Source organism: Rhinatrema bivittatum, chromosome 13 (genome assembly GCF_901001135.1).
Source record: "Rhinatrema bivittatum chromosome 13, aRhiBiv1.1, whole genome shotgun sequence".
In the NCBI taxonomy this organism is placed as follows: domain Eukaryota; kingdom Metazoa; phylum Chordata; class Amphibia; order Gymnophiona; family Rhinatrematidae; genus Rhinatrema; species Rhinatrema bivittatum.
Genome location: NC_042627.1, coordinates 49596609 through 49618275, shown reverse-complemented (window position 1 = coordinate 49618275; position 21667 = coordinate 49596609). Strand labels below are relative to the sequence as shown.

The 21667-nt window shown below is 47.1% G+C and overlaps 1 protein-coding gene across 7 annotated transcripts in view; it reads right to left on the bottom strand.

The window, feature by feature from the left end:
* CCPG1 (cell cycle progression 1) overlaps positions 1 to 21667 on the bottom strand; it is a 116737-nt gene that overhangs the window by 79128 nt on the left and 15942 nt on the right. For all 7 annotated transcript variants that reach the window (XM_029575033.1, XM_029575034.1, XM_029575030.1 and 4 more), the window contains exon 4: positions 11280 to 11356. In XM_029575033.1, coding sequence (XP_029430893.1) covers positions 11280 to 11356 — 77 coding nt within the window. The remainder of the gene's footprint in view (positions 1 to 11279; positions 11357 to 21667) is intronic.

Sequence of the window (21667 nt, the reverse complement as noted above, 5' to 3'; positions counted from 1 at the left end):
ATTGTCTAGTATTACCCCAAGGTCTCTAACCTGCTTGCAGGTAATGTGAGGGCTATGTGGTGATGGTGGGGAGATATTGATTTCGTTTGAGGAGATGTGGAGCAGCTCTGTCTTAGAGGCGTTGAGAACCAGGTTTAGGCTGTTAAGTAGGTTAGTGATGGATAGAAGGCAGTTGTTCCAATGGGTGAGCGCTTTTGAGATTGATTCTGTTATTGGGATTAGAATCTGTACATCGTCTGCGTACAGATAATGAATTAGGTTGAGGTCTGTTAACAGTTGGCAGAGGGGGAGGAGGTAAATATTAAAGAGGATAGGAGATAGGGAGGAACCCTGAGGTACGCCAAGAGTTGATTTGGTTATGGGTGACTCTTTATTGTTGATTTTAACTTTGAAAGTCCTATTGCTGAGGAAGGACTTGAACCAGTTGTAGGCAGATCCGGAGATGCCGATGTCTGTTAGGCGATCCAGCAGGATGGTATGGTTGACGGTGTCAAAAGCCGCTGAGATGTCTAACAGGATTAACAGAAAGGAGTGTCCTTTGTCTAACCCCATGATAATATGGTCAGTGAGTGAAATGAGAAGGGTCTCCGTGTTGCGTGATTTACGAAAACCATATTGCGATGGGTATAGGATCTTGTGGTCTTCGAGATATTCAGAAAGTTGGGTGTTTACCAGTTTCTCCGTTAGTTTGGCAACGAATGGGAGGTTCGAGATGGGTCTGAAATTAGCTAAAACATTCGGATCTAAGTTGTGTTTCTTGAGGAGGGGCTTGAGTGAGGCGGTTTTTAGACTGTCTGGGTAGCTTCCATGCGTTAGAAGACTGTTTATGATACTGGTCAGAGGTCCTGAGATCGCATTTGGGATGAGAAGCAGGAGTCTCGATGGGATGTTATTGGCCGGATGGCTTGATGGTTTCTGCCTTTTTAAAAGGGATTCAATCTCTTTGGTGGAGATTGACTCAAAACTGTCAAATTTAGGTCTAGTGAGAGACTGGGGATTCTCACGTGACTTGGGAGGTGTAGTATTTGAGGGCAGGAGGGCGAGAGTATTTAAAATCTTCTGTTGAAAGAATGAAGCGAGTTCATTAGCCTTGTAAAGAGCATGTTCATCTGGGATAGGTGGGGGGGTAGATTTGGTGATTTGTGTCACGTAGGCGAATAGGGCCTGGGCATCATATTGGAAATGATGTATTTTGTTTGCGTAGTATTCCTTTTTTTTCTGAAGAATGGCGGTCCTGTAGTGATGTAAGAATCCCTTGTATGTAGAAAGTGTAGAGGTGTTGGGGGTTTTGCGCCATCTATTTTCTTTATGGCGTAAGGTCTGTTTCATTTGTTTAAGTTCAGCGCTGAACCAAGGTTGATTTCCCTTTTTTGTTGGGTTGATTGTTTTGGAGACCATAGGGCACCATTTATTTGCGACAGCTTCTGTAATCTTTTGCCAGGAGGAAAGGGCTGAGTCGGGGTTGGCTAAATCTAAATTAGAGAGTTCTTTGGAGAGCTGTTCGCTGAGTGTATCCGATGGACATGCTTTCCTGAATTGAATGGTGGAAAGGTGTGTGGCGGTGTGTGTCTGTTTGTGTGTGGAGAAGGAGGATTCTATCAGGAAATGGTCTGACCAAGGGATTGGGGTACAGGAAGGTTCTCCTTTGCAAGTGAAATTGGAGTTGATGAATATTTGATCCAGAGTGTGTCCAGCTTTATGTGTAGGGCTGTTGATGGTCGGGGTAAATCCCATAGTGCCGAGGGTGGTGAGGAGGGCTTCGCAGTTTGCAGAAAGAGGTGTTGCGTTTGTATGGAGGTTGAAATCCCCCATGATCATTGTTGGAAGGTCTGAGTTAATATGTTTCACGATGGATTCTATAAGGGGTGAAGGGTCCGTTTCAAGAACTCCCGGGGGAGCGTAGACTAAGAGTATTTGTAGATGTTTTGATTTGACTAGACCCATTTCCAATTTGGACTCAGTCTTGATTGAGAGAGCGGTCAGTCTGAGTTCTTTCTTGGAGGCAAGAAGAAGTCCGCCTCCTCTTTTTTTGTGTCTATGGAAGGTGAAAATGTCATATGTCTGGATGGGTAGTTGGTTGGTTAAGGCTATGTCCGAGTTTTTTAGCCAGGTTTCTGTGATGGCACAGATGTCTGGGTTGGAATCCACAAGGTAATCATTGAGAATATGTGTCTTCTTAGTTAAGGATTGCGCGTTGAAGAGGGTGACTGAGAGAAGTGTGAGTCCTAGAAGTTGGTTTAATGGAGATGTCATGATAGGGATGATTCTTTTTTGTATGACGTTAGTGGTATTAGTTGAAGGTATTCTCCTTTGGTTGTGAATGATGTTGTGAATGATGGGGATGTTGAAAGTGTGCATGATGCGTGGAATTCTGGAGGAGGTTTGGTCTGAGACGAATGGTTGAAAGAAGGTGTCTGTCTGCTTGAAGAAGTTGGGGAGTTTTTGGAAGTGTTTGTAAGTTTGTTGGTTCGGCTGGACGAGTGCTCTGTCCTAATTAGTTGTGAAGGAGTTGTCTGACAGATTGTTGGTGGTGTTTCAGTCCTTGGAGGTCGATAACGTGACTGTTTGGAGGGCTTTGCTTAGGTTATACATGCGAGGTGCTGTAAAGGCATTTCGGGTGAGAGCGTGGCAGAAGACGTTGGACTTACTGCAGATGTTCCGCGTCCGCTTGGAGAAAACCACTATGGAACGCCCATGAAACACGGAAACCATTTCTTCTGGGCTGTTTGAAGGGGCTGCTCGAAGGGGCACTCAAAGGGGCAGGCCCCTTTGTCGCGCTCCTTCGGCGCGTGACGCCTAGATTGCTTTGGGCTTTATGGGAAGACGGACGTCTTGGTCTCTCTTCGCTGACGTCATCGGCCGTGCGACTCAACTCGGGCGACTCGTGGCGGCAAGGGGAGGCCGGCTGGAGGTAAGTAAACTTCGGATTTTTATCGTGTGTGCAGCCTCGTGGCCGGTGTGGGGCCGTCGGAGGTAGGGCGAGAAGTTAAGGCCTTACCCCGATGGGTCCTGCGCCGGCTGCGCGGCCCTTCTCCCAGCGCCTACTGGATCGTGGTGCGGGGATCCGTTCCGTTTGTCGCGGTGATCGGCAGGCAAAAGGAGCGATTAGGGCTGGGGCGGAGGTTTAAATCCCCCGCCTTAGTCGCTCTTCGCTGACGTCACGTATTGAAGCGTGCCCCCGATATTCCGACTGGGCCGACTTCAAATGACTCTTTGCCAGATTCGACACCCAGTCCAACGAGTCCAGGGAGGTGCAGGACCAGCTGCACTGAGCAACAACACTCCACTTCCGACTTTGCCCATACTAGGCAATTGTCCAGGTACGGGTGCACCAGGACACCTTCCTTCCTAAATGTCGCCAACCCAAATGGAAGGGCCCGAAATAGGAAATGCTCCTCTAGGACCATGAACCTTGGGAACCTCCAATGTTCGGCCCAAATGGGGATAGGCTTCTATGAAGTCCGACACCAAAAACTCCCCTTTGCGCACTGCCGCTATCACAGTGCGCAACGTCTCCATCCGAAAATGCAACACCAAGAGGGCAGCATTATAAGAACATAAGAACATAAGAAAATGCCATACTGGGTCAGACCAAGGGTCCATCAAGCCCAGCATCCTGTTTCCAACAGTGGCCAATCCAGGCCATAAGAACCTGGCAAGTACCCAAAAACTAAGTCTATTCCATGTAACCATTGCTAATGGCAGTGGCTATTCTCTAAGTGAACTTAATAGCAGGTAATGGACTTCTCCTCCAAGAACTTATCCAATCCTTTTTTAAACACAGCTATACTAACTGCACGAACCACATTCTCTGGCAACAAATTCCAGAGTTTAATTGTGCGTTGAGTAAAAAAGAACTTTCTCCGATTACTTTTAAATGTGCCCCATGCTAACTTCATGGAGTGTCCCCTAGTCCTTCTACTATCCGAAAGAGTAAATAACCGATTCACATCTACCCGTTCTAGACCTCTCATGATTTTAAACACCTCTATCATATCCCCCCTCAGTCGTCTCTTCTCCAAGCTGAAAAGTCCTAACCTCTTTAGTCTTTCCTCATAGGGGAGTTGTTCCATTCCCCTTATCATTTTGGTAGCCCTTCTCTGTACCTTCTCCATCGCAATTATATCTTTTTTGAGATGCGGCGACCAGAATTGTACACAGTATTCAAGGTGCGGTCTCACCATGGAGCGATATAGAGGCATTATGACATTTTCCGTTTTATTCATCATTCCTTTTCTAATAATTCCCAACATTCTGTTTGCTTTTTTGACTGCCGCAGCACACTGAACCGACGATTTCAATGTGTTATCCACTATGACACCTAGATCTCTTTCTTGGGTTGTAGCACCTAATATGGAATGCAATATCGTGTAATTATAGCATGGGTTATTTTTCCCTATATGCATCACCTTGCACTTATCCACATTAAATTTCATCTGCCATTTGGATGCCCAATTTTCCAGTCTCACAAGGTCTTCCTGCAATTTATCACAATCTGCTTGTGATTTAACTACTCTGCACAATTTTGTGTCATCTGCAAATTTGATTATCTCACTCGTCGTATTTCTTTCCAGATCATTTATAAATATATTGAACAGTAAGCATAAATATATTGAACAGTAAGTATTGACCTTCTGCAGATCAAGAATGGGCCAAAAGGTCCCCTTCCTTTTTGAGCACCACGAAGGACACGGAGTACTGACCCTGCCCCCTCTCCTGCACTGGAACAATGGCGCACAGGAGCTGTAGCCGTTGCAAAGTATCCCGCATCGCCTCTCCTTTGTACTGGGAGATCACAAAGTCGTCACTCAGCAGACGAGAAAATTCTAAGACGTAGCCATCTCTTACCACCTCCAGGACCCACTGGTCCAAAGTGATCCTGGTCCACTCCTCATAAAAGAAGGACAGCCTCCCTCCGATAGCCAGAGAGGAGTGGACCAGCCTGCTTCACTGACCCATCTTACTTCTGCTTTCCCTCTGGGGGCCACCGTCCCTCAGAGGTCTGCATTGGGTTCAAAAGGACTGCCGTCTGCCCAAATTCTGCTTTTACAATGCCGATCCAGGGCTCCTGCCAGTGTGAAATCTCCTCGCCTATCGAAATTGAGCACACGGAGGGAAAGAGTCCAGTCTTGAGCACACAGAGGGAAAGAATCCAGTCTCCAGCAGCACTCATCCAGTCTCCAGCAGCACTTATCCAGTCACTCCAGCAACCAGCATTCGTCCAGTCACTCCACCATCCCTCTAGCAATCTTCTAGTCACCCCAGCATCCAGCATTCTTCCAGTCAATCCAGCATCTAGCACTCATCAAGCCACTCCAACACCCAGTAGTCATCCAACAATCTTATCCACCTGCAATTTCTTCGTAAAAAGACAGCATGCTACAAACTTTCCCCATTCAGATCATCCCTCACCTACTCACCCACAGAGCGAATACACCCGTGCTCAATCCACGATCAAAGAGATCCCTGATTCCAATCATGATCTCCCCTCTAACACAATTCCTAGGATTATCTCTAATCACCTTAACCCTTTTCAACTCCCAGTCGCTCTCAAAAAAATCTCATTTGCTCAACGACCTCCTCCTGGACACCCAACCGGACATCTGTGCCATTACAGAAACATGGCTAAAAAACACAGACACCGCCATTATTAACCAGTTGCCAACACAACAATATGACATCTTCTCTATCCCCAGACCTAAAAAAAGAGGGGGTGGAATAATGTTAATAGCAAAAAAAGAACTGAGACTGTCCCAACAAGCCTTCAAATCGACGACCAAATTAGAAATCGGACTATTCAAATCCTCCCAGCTTCAAGTCTGCCTTATTTACGCCCCCCCCGGGGCTCCTAGAATCCGACCCTTCTCCACTCATCGAAACCATAGCCAAACACATCAACACTAACTCACCGGCTATTATCTTAGGAGATTTCAACATCCATGTTGACTCCCGTACCCTATCATCTAATTGCGAAGCCCTTCTCCTTTCTCTCCAGGCTATGGGATTCAAACAAATTATAAACAACCCCACACACAAGGCAGGCCACACGCTTGACCTGATATTCACTAACGAAACCATCTCGCCCATCACCCCTCCTTCCTGCTCTCCCATCCCCTGGTCAGATCACTCGATGATAACTACAAAATTATATATAAAACAAAAATTGACCCCTATTGTTACTAAATCCTCGATCCAGTTCAGGAAACCCTGTTCCATGGACACTCTCAACAACAGCCTGGCTAAAGAACTAATTAAACTGGACTTCTCAGATGCGGATACCGCTATGAACTCCTGGCAAACTATTACACACTCAGTAGCTAACAGAATTTGCCCTGTAACAACAAAAGTTATCAACCCAGCCCGCACGAACAAGAAACCCTGGTTCTCAACCGAACTAAGGAAACTCAAACAGGATCTACAACACAAAGAACAACGCTGGCGGAAAGATTCCTCCCCTTCCTCACTTGCTTCGTACAAAACTGCAATGAGCTACTATAGGACATCCATTACCCGCACCAAACGAGATTTCTACGCCAAAAAAATACACGGCTTCTTATATGACCCTAAAACTCTGTTCTCATATGTAGCTGCCCTTACCACACCTATGCCCCTCACCATCCCAGAAGAAGAAGCCCAGAACAAATCTACAGAGTTGGCTATCTTTTTTGATAACAAAATCAAAAACCTTCTTGCCCCCCTGGCTTCAACTAACATGGCTCCAAACCCTTCGCAACCATTAAGCCTCGCAACTAATAACCCTCCACCAAATATCCACAGACCGTCACTAGAAATTCTTGAACAGACATCCTCCCTGGAAATTGAATCAATAATCAAGAAAATGAAACCTTCCACTCATCCTCTGGACCAAATACCGACCAAACTACTTCTCACCATCCCTAACACCATTGCTAAACCGCTGGCAGACATCATAAATTGCTCCCTCAATCAAGGATCGGTCCCGGACTCCTTAAAAATTGCTTCACTTAAACCCTTACTTAAAAAACCCAACCTGGACCCAGCCGACCCTGCAAACTTCCGCCCCATTGCAAACCTACCTTTTATAGCCAAGCTAATGGAAAAGCTTGTCAACATCCGACTCACAGACTACCTTGACTCCCACAATATTCTCTACCCCTCTCAATTCGGATTCAGGAAACGCCTAAACACAGAATCCCTCCTTCTTTCTCTAACGGACAACATCCTGATGGGCCTTGACAAGGGACAATCTTACCTGCTAGCCCTTCTCGACATCTCTGCCGCGTTTGACACGGTAAACCACACTATCCTCATAAACCGCTTAATGGAAATAGGCATATCCGGCTCTGCACTGCTCTGGTTCACATCCTTTCTGAACAACAGACACTACAAAGTCAAAATAAATGACAAAGAATCTCACTCCATTCCATCAAACCAAGGTGTACCTCAGGGTTCGTCTCTTTCCCCTACCCTGTTCAATATATATCTACTCCCTTTATGCCAGCTACTCAATAGTCTCAATCTCACCCACTTTATATACGCGGACGATGTACAAATCATAATCCCCATCTCAGACCCCATCTCTACTCTAAATTTCTGGAACAACTGCTTACACGCCATCAACCTTCTGCTCTCGAGTCTCAATTTGGTCCTAAATACTTCCAAAACGGAACTACTGGTTATCTCCCCTTGTGACAACAACCCCCTCGCAAATAATGCTAGCATCCCATTAGCAAACCAGGTCAGAGATCTTGGGGCCACCCTTGACTCTAGAATGAATTTCAAAAAATTCATTAACGCCACAACCAAAGAATGCTTCTTCAAGCTACAGGTCCTGAAGCAACTTAGACCGCTCTTACACTTCAAGGATTTCCGTTCGGTGCTTCAAGCCATACTGTTTTCAAAGATCGACTATTGTAACGCTCTATTACTTGGTCTGCCCGCTTCGTCCACCAAACCTCTTCAGATGCTGCAAAACGCAGCGGCTAGGATCCTTACAAACACTCGTCGCAAGGACCATATCACACCAATACTAAAAATTCTACACTGGCTGCCCATCCAATATAGAATACTTTTCAAGGCTCTCACCATCATCCACAAATCAGTCTACCAGCAATCCACTCTCCAACTCACCTTCCCACTTGAATTACATACTTCCGCAAGACCGATCAGAACTGCCTACAAAGGTTCGCTCAAGGCCCCCCCCAACAAATCATCGGTCCACAACACTATTCACAAGCGAGCTCTTTCAACAGCAGGTCCACTACATTGGAATTCACTTCCACAAGACTTACGCCAAGAACAATGCCATTCAACTTTCAGAAAGAAATTGAAAACCTGGCTGTTCGCAGAAGCCTACCGCTGAAGGATCTCCTCAACCATCACTGACTCTCACTCCCCCACCCCTCCCCAATCCCTTCCCCCCACCCAACCTCACCCTTTCCTACTCCCTCTGGACATACCAGGCTAATAACTGCCTAGGATAAACCGATGTTTTTGTATCTTACAGTTTTTGTTGATTTATACATTTATCTCTCTCTAATTGTTTCTTAGTTTAAACTCTGTACTGTCTTCCATTGCCCAGGTTTATATGCTCCCTGTTTAATGTAACTTTACTTTCTACCTTGTTGTTAATTGGTTTCCCCTCAGTTACATTGTAAACCGGTACGATAAGACCTAGTCTTGAGCATCGGTATAGGAAAAGAAATTAAATAAATAAATAAAGACTTCTTGGGGGTTTTCCTGTTCTCCGGCAACTTATTACCCCTTTGACTCCCCCAACTGCTTCATGAGCTGCTCCAGATCCGCCCCAAAGAGCAGCTTGCCCTTGAAGGGGAGGTCAGACAGCTGGGCTTTAACCACACATCCGCCGACCAATTTTGTAGCCATAGTAGTCTCCACGCTGCAACCGCAAAGGCCATATTCCTAGCCGAAGTCCAGATCATGTCATAAAGGGTATCTGCTAAATCAGCCACTCCTGCTTCCAAGCGGGCAGCCTGAGCCACCTCAGCAGTCATTGTCAACAGCTTATCATGTATGTTCTGCACGAGCAGGCTCTCTGCATCAAGCTTCCGCACACCGCCGCACAAAGGCTAAAAGCTGAAACCTCAAACAGCCTCTTAAGAAGAATTTCCAGCTTCCGATCCTGGATATCCCTCAGAGCGGCCGAACCTGCCACCGGAACAGTCGTCTTCTTGGTAACATTCCACGACTCCAAGTTCCATTCTGGCAAGGGAAATAACTTAGCCATAGCCCTGGCTAATTTCAAGTTTGCTTCGGGAGATTCCCACTCCAATCCACCAATTTCTTCACCTTCTTAGGCAAAAGAAAGGCCTTAGGAGGCCCTCTTAATTCCTCCAGAACTGGGTTTACCCCCTCACTATCAGAGTCTTCCTGACAGACCTTAATCCTCAGCAACTCCAGCACCTGGGAAATTAGCAGGCTCAGCTCATCCCTACAGAACAGGCGGACTACCCGAGGATCGGCACCTTCCATCATCGGAACCTCATCTGGATCCTGCATTGGATCCCCCAATGCCATTACACGATCCTGGTCCAGATCCTGCATGAGATCCACTAACATGTCAGCAGGTTCTTGTCCAGATCCACTGGCCCTCCCTGCAACTGATCCGGATCATCCATCTTTTCTGACGTGTCTTCTTCCACTGCAGACCTCTTGAGACCCAAGGCCCACAGGATCCTTCCAGACTCTGTATGGCTTCAAACCTCAGGCTTTGTAGCCGCCTGGGGCTTCCTGGGTAAAAGGTATCTTTGTCCCTGCTCCCTTCCTGGCCAAATAAGCCTTATGGAGCAGAAGGACAAAATCCATTGAAAAATCTTCTGGATCTGAAGAAGAAAAGTCCAGATCCCCGTTTCCCTGCGCACAGCAGGGTATTGCGCTGTAGGAAACAGAGTGGGAGGGGAGTCCCAAGGCTCTGCAATGGCAGCCTGTGTTCCAGCACGTGCAGCCAAATGGCCCTCGGGGCCTCCAGAACTGACCTAGCCTACCTTGTGCTCCTGCCACTCCCAGGGGTCCCGCAGAGGTCCCAGCCCCTCTGGAGACGTATTCCCTGCAAAACGTGGTTGAATCGAGGTGAGCCTACCTTGAACCGCAGCCATGGCAAACCTTCTCGCCGAGTGCGGTAGGCGCCATGCCCATGAAAATGGGCCTAAAAATAACCCGACTGTGAGCACTGTCGGTGGCGCTGTCCAGTGTTGATCAAGCACCCAGCTCCGATAAATGCAGTGATTCGGTCCCGCTCACCTGAAACTGTTTACTGGAAGTAAAACTGCACTCAGCCGCCCGAGCACTGCCTAAGAGCTGCTCCTTCTCTTTTCTCACCTTTATTTTTTTTAAATATATTAAAGGAACACACACCAAAGAAGAACAAGGGAAATAAAATGAAATACTTCCCTGCTTCTGGTGAAGGAGGCTGTGCACTGGAGGTGTCAGGGATCCAGAGATGAGGAAACTGGAACCACTGGCTGTCACCCTCCCTGAAGATAAGGGCCGAGCTAGCATAGGGATCACCAATCCCCCGGTCGCCCTGCCCTAACCGAGGGATGGCCCACGAGGGAACCTAACTCCTCAGGGAGCCGAATTTGCAGATTTCTTTTCTTTTTTTTTTTTTTTTAAATCTCAAAACTGCAGGTTTGCACCTCTACCATCTGCTGGAGACAGAGAAATACTGAAGGACTGCAGGGAGCACTCTCTGTTAAGTAGGAGTGCCTCAAAGTTTTCTTCTCTGCCTCCATCTGTTGGTAGGGAAGCATAAACCCTCTTGTCTGGACTGATCTGGGTACAAACAGGAAACACTATCCATTCTTAAGAGATTTGTTTTTATTAAAATGCTACCATGCTCTGTAATTTTGGGGCTCTTCCTCAAAAGCCTCAAACCCAAGAATGTCTACAAAAGATCACTCAGGATCAAAAGAACTGTTAAATGAAAAGCAGTAGCTGATGCACACTACCCAATAAGAACAAAAGAAAATGTCTTTTTTGAAAGTATTTTTATCACCAAAGATGGTAGAGGATTATATAATAATACTGATCTCTCCTAAGACAGTGTTAAGGCACTCTGGATTTAGTACTACAATGCTGAACTACAGCATATAATTTCATGCCCTAATTACTAAGGCATTTGGTCACCAGCAAGCTTTACAAGTTAAAATCTTGGGTATTCCAAGAAAAGCGTAAACTGTGTGTGTTTGCGTGCATGTCTGTGTGGGCCCTGTGCATCTCCTGCCAGCAGAGTGCAAACCTCTGCATTCCTAGAGGAGAACCAAGCACAAAAGTGAATTTACCTCAGCAGCTGGCACGGTCAGAGACAAGACCGAATGAGGACTTCCTTTGGTTGTCAGAGCGCTATCCTCACAGTCGGCTGCAACAACAAAAAAAATCTCATCAACTGCAAATTAAAACATCCCTGCCCCCCCCCCCCAAACCTTGGATTATTTATTTATTTACACAGATTATAGCAACCGGTTTTCTCTAAACACAATTTCCACAGGTGATTTCTCTGTCTCTCTGTGGTTACAAAACTATTCTCTTGTATGTTGAAAATAGTAGTAAAAGAGCACCAAATCCTTGCTTCTGACAAAGAAGCACTCAATCACATCTGGTCCCTCAATAACCGCCACAAGTTTAAACAAGACAACTTCAAGAAGCGTTTACACACACTGCAAATCCCCCTCAAAACGTGGCATGCTTTGATCAATCTCTTAGAAAACCCAGCTCCAGTTCAGGAGGGATTGTAACAGTAGCAGGTCTTGGGTAGGGTGGCCAAGGGGGATATACCCCACTTACTTCTGAAATAAACATTTTGAAGAACTTTCAGAAAACAGGTCACATTACTGCTGAATTCAAAGAGGACCAAGTCGAAAAAATGCACAGCACAAAGGTGCATCTCCAGCAAATTCAGTCAGGACCCCGCCCTCCGTGGATGGATTGGTCTGAAATTCAGCAAAAGAGCTGGAACCTCAAAGACCCCTGCCAAATTTCAGCTGAACATATTCATGGAGAGGGCCCCTGATAAGTGTGCAGAGAGTCAAAGCAATAGCAATAAGTGCTTTAAAAAAAACAAACCAAACAAATAGAGAGAGAGAGAGAGAGTTTGGACACTAGGCTATGTCACAGCTGTGTGTGACCCACTGCCTTCTTCTCCCATGAAATCAGTGTCTGCACAGAAAGGCACCAGCCAGGAAAAATCAGGGATTAAGGAACTGGTACCAATTCTTTCACCTGCAGTGTTACCTTACCCATAATCCCCCTTGACCTGGAACAGTAATATCAAGAAACATTTTCATCCTACACGCTCTCTCACATTTGAGGGGGATTCTGGACAATTGTGATCAGGTATCTGAGCCGTGCACCAATGGAAAACCTTGTGGCCCTTAGAAAAATGAAAACAAGGGACTAGTTGCCAGAATTCTTTTCCAGTGCTTTATTGTGGTGGAGACGTTAAAAATTAACAGCCCGACTCAGGCTGAGTTTCGCTGTTCTCACAACGGCTGCCTCAGGGGCTATAAACAAATCATAGAGAACAACAATATTAATAAATAAACATATGACAAAAATACAAAATTAATTGAATTAAAAAGTTAATAAGTTAAAAAATATAAATAATCGGTGATATATAGATCTGTGCTCATGAAAATGTAAAAATGACAAAGGAATATGATCAAATATCATTACAGTTGAAATTTACTTATACATTCATAACTTAGATTTAATTCAAAGAAAGTCTGAAAAAAATGAGATGAATCAAATAAGATTTGTTTGTCTTACTATTACCTTAGAGAATCATGGATAACCAAAATGGAATATTTCAATGCAATTCAATTGTAATACGCAATGGAACAGTTTCTTTTTCATTCAATGAAAACTCTTAGACATGTGGACTCCATACATCTAATGGTGCCTAACATGATAATGCAGAAATTATTGAATGAATAAACGTTAGAAATATAGCAGAAAAAATCTTTTATCATCCACTTTTAATGTGAATATAATTCCTAGTGGTACTTTATTGTAGGTTGGTCCCGGTGAGTGCATACATCGTCTATTTAGGGAAAACTAGAGGTAATTGGAATAAACTCAGATGTGTGCCAAATTCATTGCTTTGTAGGCATATAAAACTCAATATTCCGCTCACTTACACAACGTGTCCACTGCTTTACTGATAAAACCGCTTAATAGCTCCGCTTGCATGAGCCATAATATAAAGAGCCGAAGTAGAACATCATGTCAGCTATGTAATGAGCTAACTTAGCTATTTAATGTAAACCGACCAATATGGTGGAGACTTAAAAATCACCTTTAAAAAATATATAGAATATTGACGCTATCGGGTGAACCTCACGCTGTGAACCCACTTAGCTAACTGAATAACAATGGGTTAAAAATGTTGTGAGCGATATACCACCAAAAAAAAACAAAACAGTTTTTAAAAAAATCAAAAAACAACCAACAAAGCACATATAAATTATTTCAAGCGCCATCGGGTCTGCCGAATGCTAAAACCTCGCTGATGTTGCCGAATGCCTACTGGGGCAAAATAGAGTGTTCTGAACTGTGTAAAAGATTATAAATTCAAAAGAATATAATTAAAATTACCTTATATTCCATGCCAAATATACAGTCTCCACTCATAAGAACAAATGTTTAGACGCTGTCAATGGAGCGCATTTAAAGGTAAAATTGGCGCCAAAACAGTTGTCAATCATTCGTTGTAAAAATGTTTTAAAGTACGTGCAAATAAAGAGGGGGGAAATTAATTATCTAAAATTTTATGCCTCTAAAGTGTGCTGTCATTGGCAAGCAATATCAAAAAGAATACTTCAATATAAAATTGATTTTGCACTCGAATGAACCAACTGTCAATCATTTAGGAGGAGTGTCCTGTTGTCTCGGTTAAGATGAATAGGTGTGTATAAGAAAATTATTCCTTACCTGCTAATTTTCGTTCCTGTAGTACCATGGATCAGTCCAGACAGTGGGTTATATCCCCCGACCAGCAGATGGAGTCAGAACAGAGTTTGAGAGCGTCAGCATATAGAGTAGTGCACCATCTGCTGGAGCTCAGTATTACGCATAGCAAAGCCCAAAAGCAAAACACAACATTTTGGATCCAGAACCGTTCCCAAAAAGGAACAGAGAAAAATATAAGTAAACATCCGGTCAACGGGACCAGCAACAGTCAACTTGTGAGGAGCTGTGAACAGTAACAATAATCAGAGACAAACAGAATGAAAGATACCTGGAAGAATCCGAGCAGGACCTAATGAAACCCCTAGTGGCGGGCGTCTGGACTGATCCATGGTACTACAGGAACGAAAATTAGCAGGTAAGGAATAATTTTCTTTTCCCTGTACGTACCTGGATCAGTCCAGACAGTGGGATGTACCCAAGCTTCCCTAAACCGGGTGGGGTCCTGAGAGACCTGCTCGGAGAACTTGATCGCCAAAAGAACCCGTGCACTGAGGCGCCAGGTGTAGTCTGTAATGTCTGGAAAAAGTGTGCAACGACTTCCATGTCGCCGCACGGCAGATTTCCTGGGAGGAAACGGAGCGAGATTCCGCCCAAGACGCCGCTTGGGATCACGTGGAATGAGCCGAGACGCTACGAGGCGGCACCTGCCCCGCCGCAATGTAAGCCGATGAGATGGCGTCCTTTATCCAGCGAGCAATAGTCGTCTTGGATGCCTGACCAGAGGACCGAGCTCCTCGGTCCTGACCAGAGGACAAACAAATGATCGGATACCCGGAAGTCACTGGTAACCTCCAGGTAACGGAGCAGTACACGCTTGACGTCCAGGAGCCAGAGAGACCGGGGTTCCTCTGGAGCAAACGCTGGAAGCTCCACCGTTTGATTGACGTGGAAGGCTGAGACCACCTTTGGTAGGAAGGATGGCACCGTACGAAGGGAAACCCTGGAGTCGGAGAAACGCAGATAAGGGTCCCGGCAGGACAAGGCTTGAAGTTCTGAGATCCGGCGAGCAGAAGAGATGGCTACCAGGAAAACCGTCTTGAGGGTCAGGTCCTTGAGGGAGGACCCCCTCAGGGGTTCAAAAGGAGGGCCCGACAGCGTTCACAGCACCAAGTTGAGGCTCCAAGAAGGGAAAGGATCCCTGACCGGTGGCCGTAGATGTTTGGCACCCTTCAGAAAACGTGCGATATCCGGCTGAAGGGGTAGAGAGCAGTCCTTCTGTACCAAGACATTCAAGGCCGCCACCTGAACCCGGAGCGAATTATAGGCGAGACCCTTATCCAGACCATCCTGTAGGAAATGAAGGATCAGCGGGACAGTCGCCTCCATGGTTTGGACTCCGCGGTCGGAGCACCATGCTTCGAAGACCTTCCAAACTCGAACGTAAGCGACGGAGGTCGAAGGCTTGCGGGAACGAAGCATCGTTGAGATCACTGTCTCCGGGTAGCCTCTGTGGCGGAGATGGCGCCGTTCAAAAGCCAGGCCGCAACACAGAAGAGTTCTGCCTGCTCGAAAAATACTGGACCCTGGCGCAGAAGATGAGGAAGATGGGACAGGCGAAGTGGGCCGTCCACCGTCATCTGAAGTAGATCTGCGAACCATGGCCGACGGGGCCATTCCGGGGCGACGAGAATTACAGTCCCTCGATGATGTTCCAACCTGCGGAGAACCTTGCCGACCAGAGGCCAAGGAGGAAACACATAGAGCAGTTGATCCGACGGCCACGGAAGGGCGAGGGCATCCACCCCCTCCGCGCCGCGCTCTCTTCTTCGGCTGAAGAAGCGTGGAGCCTTGGCGTTGAGAAAGGTCGCCATTAGATCGAGGCGTGGAGTCCCCCAACGACGGATGATGAGATGCATTGCCTCGTCGGAGAGAGCCCACTCGCCGGGGTCTAGCTGTTGACGACTCAGGAAGTCCGCCTGAACGTTGTCCACCCCGGCGATGTGAGAGGCCGCTATCCGGGCGAGATTGCTCTCCGCCCACTCCATCAGGGGAGTAGACTCGAGAGAGACATGCTTGCTTCTTGTCCCCCCTTGATGATTAATGTAGGCCACGGTGGTGGCGTTGTCCGAGAGGATCCTCACCTCTCTGTGTCGCACCAGGGGAAGAAAACGCTGGAGAGCGAAACGCACGGCTCTCGTTTCTAGGCGATTGATCGGCCACTTTGCCTCCTCTGGCGTCCAAGTCCCTTGAGTGGCGCTTCTTTCGCAGACGGCGCCCCATCCCGCGAGGCTGGCATCGGTGGTCACCACCACCCAATTGGGAACCTCGAGCGAGACTCCCCGAGCCAGATGCGAGTGGACAAGCCACCAATCCAGGCTTTTCCTGGCTAATGGTGGAAGCGGCAGGATCACCTGATACTCCTGAGAGACTGGTTTCCAGCGGGATAGTAGGGACGCCTGCAGTGGACGCAGGTGTGCAAACACCCAGGGTACCATGTCGATGGTGGAGGCCATTACTCCCAGGAGCTGCAGATAATTCCAGGTGGTTGGTTCTTCCAGAGCCGAAAACCGAGACACGTGCTCTCTCAGGGCTTGCGCCTTGTCCTGGGCGCAGGAACACCATACCCCGCCGGGTATCGAAGCTCGCTCCTAAGAAATCCAGGTGTTGCGAGGACATAAGGGAACTCTTTGGAAGGTTCACCACCCAGCCCAGAGCACGTAGGAATTGTACTACTCTGGCCACTGAGGTCTGACCATGTGAGAAGGACTTCGCTCGAATCAGCCAGTCGTCTAGGTACGGATGTATTAGGATACCCTCCTTGCGGAGGGCCGCCGCCACCACTACCATAATCTTTGTGAAGGTCCGAGGTGCAGTCGCCAAACCGAAGGGAAGCGCCTTGAACTGAAAGTGTTGATCGAGAATCTTGAAGCGAAGATACCGCCGGTGAGCAGGCAGGATGGGAATGTGCAAGTACGCTTCCGAGAGGTCCAGTGAAGCGAGGAATTCTCCCTTGTGCACTGCGGCAATCACTGATCGAAGAGTCTCCATGCGGAACCGGGTGACCCTGAGGGCCTTGTTTACCTCCTTCAAGACCAGGATGGGGCGAAAGGAACCGTCCTTTTTGGGAACGATGAAGTAAATGGAATAGTGGCCCAAGCCCCACCTCGTCGAAGGGGACGGGAACGATGGCCCCTATTTCCTGCAGTCGGTCTAGTGTTTGTTGAACCGCTATCCTCTTGAGATCCGAACCGCAGGGGGAGAAGATGAACCGGTCCCTCGGGGGGCGGACAAATTCCAAGGCGTAACCGTCTCTTATGGTGTCCATCACCCACTGGTCCGTGGAGATAACTGCCCACTCCTCGTAGAAGTCCATGAGGCAGCCTCCGATCCGGGGAGGTGAGAAGTGGGCTCCTTTGGCATCATTGGGATGACTTTGTGGGCGGAATTCCCTGCCCTGGACCCTCTCTCGTGGGCCTCCGCCCACGAAAGGAACGAGACCAAGGCTGGGATCTTGTCTGCTGTGTCCGGGAAGCGGACTGTCGGTAAGACCTATAACGTCGCTGTGCCCTGGCCCTGGTTCTACCGGAAGAAAATGATCTGAAGGAACGCTGTCTATCCTCCAGCAGCCGATGCACCGAATTTTCTCCCAGTGACTTGATGATCTGATCCAGGTCCTCTCCAAATAAGAACTTCCCCCGAAAGGGGAGTGAGCCAAGGCTCGACTTGGAGGAAGCATCTGCCGCCCAGTTGCGAAGCCACAAGAGCCGTCGGGCTGCTACAACCAAAACCATGGACCGCGCCATTACGCGAAAGAGATCATACAGGGCGTCTGCCCCATATGCTATGGCAGATTCCAGCCGGTCCGCCTGGGCGACCTCTTCGGGGGGCAATTCCTGAGAGGTGAGAAGCTGCTGTACCCAGAGTAAGCTGGCCCTTTGCGCGAGCGAACTGCACATCACGGCCCGCATACCTAGGGCAGAGACTTCGAAGACCCTCTTGAGGAAGGTCTCTAGTTTACGGTCCTGCGTATCCCGCAGGGCCGTTCCCCCCGTGACTGGGATGGTTGTCCTCTTGGTCACTGCCGACACCGCGGAATCCACCTTGGGCACTTTGATAAGATCCAAAAAATCCTCAGGGAGCGGGTATAGCTTTTCCATGGCGCATGTGACTTTCAAGGATGCCTCGGGAGTGTCCCACTCCCTGGTGAGAAGCTGTAGGAAGGACTCATGGATAGGGAAAGCCCTTGCCCTAGGACGGAGGGCGGCAAGTACTGGATCCCCTTTGCGAGACGAGGTGGCGACGGCAGGAGCCACAGGGATCGGCGGATCTGGAGGTGGGTCGAGGTCCAGCTCCTGAATAATATGGTGGATGAGTTCATCCAGCTCTTCTTTTTGAAAAATCCGTAGGGCTCGAGGGTCGTCCCCCTCCGTATGTCCATCCGGATGCGCCTCCGGGGGTTCCGGGGAGACGTCTCTCACCGGCGAAGCCGCCCCCGTGGTACGCCAGGGTGGCACGGGAGAGGGACCCGGCAGGGATCCAGGCGTAACGGACGAGGCGGTGAGACCAACCGCAAGTTTAGGAACCTTGGGGAGAGGGGCCCCCAGGGGATTAGGCGCCTGCGCTCCCATACCCTGCAAATAAGCCGTGTGCATTGCCAGAATAAAGTCAGGTGAGAAAAACGGAGAGCTGATTGGAATCCCTGGGGGGGGACCGTCCTGGGAGCCCCGGTCGGGCAAACCTCCCGCCGGGGGCAAAGCCTGTTGAGAGCCAGTGCAACCAATCCTGTCTGCATCTGGGAGCGAGTCCGTCTCACACTGACCCCCTAAAATGGCCGCCGTTCCCGCCAAAGGCGGCGTCGTGGCCGGCCCGCGCCACCCGGGCTGAGGAGGAGGCAGGTCCAAAATCGCACCGGAGGACTGCAGGGCGCCTTCCCCGTCGGGGAAGCACCGCTCACAAAGCCCCTCCCTCAGAAACTGATTCCCCGGCTTGCCGCAGGCCTCACACCTCGAGGACCGCGGCATGTCAGCACCGGGAAAAAGAAAAGCCTCGGGGGGGGGGGGGGGGGGGGGCCAAAGACGAGCTAGTGCCGCAGGGGGGCCTGGAAATGGCCCTAACAACCCGCCGAAGGGGTCCAGTAACTGCGGGGGAAAACCCTGTTTCAGTTGAGCACACACCCACAGGCGGAGCTTGCGAACCGCGGGACCCCCAACGACGCGTGGAGCGGCCGGAACCACCGGCATCCACGGGGCACCACCAAAAAGAAGCAAACCTGTGGAGAAAGAAACTCAAAAAACTTCCACTTACCCCAACAGAAGAGGAAAGGAGTACAGAATAGAGAAGGCAAAGCCACAGACACATGCCTTCTCAAAAATTGAAAACTTTTTTTTTTTTTTTTTTTTTAACTTTAAGGATCCAAAATGAAGAGAAACATAAGACAGGGAAATACTGTGGAGAAAAAGAAAGAAATAACTAAAAATGAAGAAACCCTGTCAATCTGGGGGAGCTAGTGGATCCCCCCACTCGCATCTGCTGGAGTCAGAAGAATACTGAGCTCCAGCAGAGGGTGCACTACTCTATATGCTGACGCTCTCAAACTCTGTTCTGACTCCATCTGCTGGTCAGGGGATATAACCCACTGTCTGGACTGATCCAGGTACGTACAGGGAACCAGTGTTAAGACCACTACTACGTCAGAACAATGTTCACCAAAACAAATTTTTTATATAATAAAAACTTAACATAATTACATGTATCATATGACCACTGTAAAATATATATAAAATTAAAAAATGAAATAAAATGTTAATAAAAAATTTTTTAATAAAAAATTTCCATTGCGGAGTCAAAAATAAATACTAAGGTATAAAAAATTATAATTTAAAGCCGTTGTCATAAATGTATCGTAAATTGATAAAAAACTGTATTGATATGTGATCAGTGATGAATAGTGTAATTGGATCTTATAGAAAAACATTGTAATCAATTTCAGCATTCAAACCTGTTGGATTCATAGGGCCTCATTTTCTAAAGTATCGCAGGCCTGCGATACTTTAGGGAATGAGGGGCAGGGGGCCGAAACGGGGGGCGGGCCTGCGCTAGCCGGCAGCGATCGCACCATCACGGTGCGATCGCTGCCGGTTTCACACCCAATAGCGCCACCATAGAACATGTAGCTATTCCGCGCGAACTCGGACGCAAAAAGGGCCTTACCTTTTCGTCGTCCGTGGCGTCTTCGCGGAGTCGGCCCCGGTGATGCCCCAACTCCTCCTCTTCCGGGGCCAACTCCGCCCCTATTTTGGTATCTCACGCGATAAGGGACTTTTCACGTGCGAAACGTCCCTTATCGCTTGCGAGCCACTTGGAAAATAAGGCCCATAGTCTCAAATTCATATATATATTTTTGCTCTAATTGTAGCAACAAATGATCTAAATTGCCTCTCGCCAATTTAGTATAGGTCTTTGAATAACAAAATTTGTACTCATTGAATTTGTGATTATATTGTATAGAATGTTCTACTAACGGTTTGGATGGTACAGATCGGTTAATATTACTTTTGTGCTTTATAATCCTTTTATTAAATTCTCTGATAGTCTTACCTATGTAAAGTTTGTTACAAGGACAAATCACTGCATAAATAACTCCCTTACTTTTGCAATTGGTAAAAGTTGTAAATTTGAAAATCTTATTTTTTCTGGGAATCATTAATTGATCTGTTTTGATATTGATGTTACAAACGGAGCAATTGCCACCCGGGCGATGGCCAGCCGGTCTGCTGTCACGAATCGGTTTCTGAGGTAATGCTGAAGGTGCTAATAAATCTTATCGCGCTTATTGGCAACCATTAGTTCTCTATCTTTAAAAGCTGGTAATACCTGAATAACGGGCCAAAATTTCTTAAGAGTATTAACAATATTAAATGACATATGGGAGTAAGTTAGTGGGCATACAATGCGGTCTGTCAATTTTTTATCTTTCTTTTTGAGTAGATCCGATCTTTTATGTTTTAACGCTTTTGCATAACCTTTTTCTACATGTTTCATTGGATATTCTCTATCTATAAATCTTTGCTTCATTTCTTTTGATCTTTCATAAAATATGAATTCATCAGCACAAAATCTCCGTAGTTTTAAAAACTGTGAACAAGGGAGGTTTGTCAACTATGATTTGTTGTGACAGCTCTTGTAATGTAATAGTTTATTAGTGTCCGTTGGCTTCCTGTAGATCTTAAACTGATCTGAATATCTAGAAATGGGATTGATTCTTTACTAAAGTACATGGTAAATCTCAAATTTTGATCTAGGGTATTTAGCCAAATAAAACATTTGTTTAAAGATTCTGTGCTTCCTTTCCATAACATAAAAATGTCATCTATAAAGCTCTTCCATGATATCATATTTTCTACGGATATTTAACTGATCATGATTTGAAAGAAAATATGATATTATGGAAGAGATTTATAGATGACATTTTTATGTTATGGAAAGGAAGCACAGATCAATTTAAGAGAAGGTATACTCACCTTTTCAAAATTTTTTTCAACGAATGATTGACAACTGTTTTGGCCCCTCTTTTAGTTGCACATATTTTCAAAATTTTTTACAACGAATGATTGACAACTGTTTTGGCGCCAATTTTACCTTTAAATGCGCTCCATTGACAGCGTCTAAACATTAGAACATAAGAACATGCCAAACTGGGTCAGACCAAGGGTCCATCAAGCCCAGCATCCTGTTTCCAACAGTGGCCAATCCAGGCCATAAG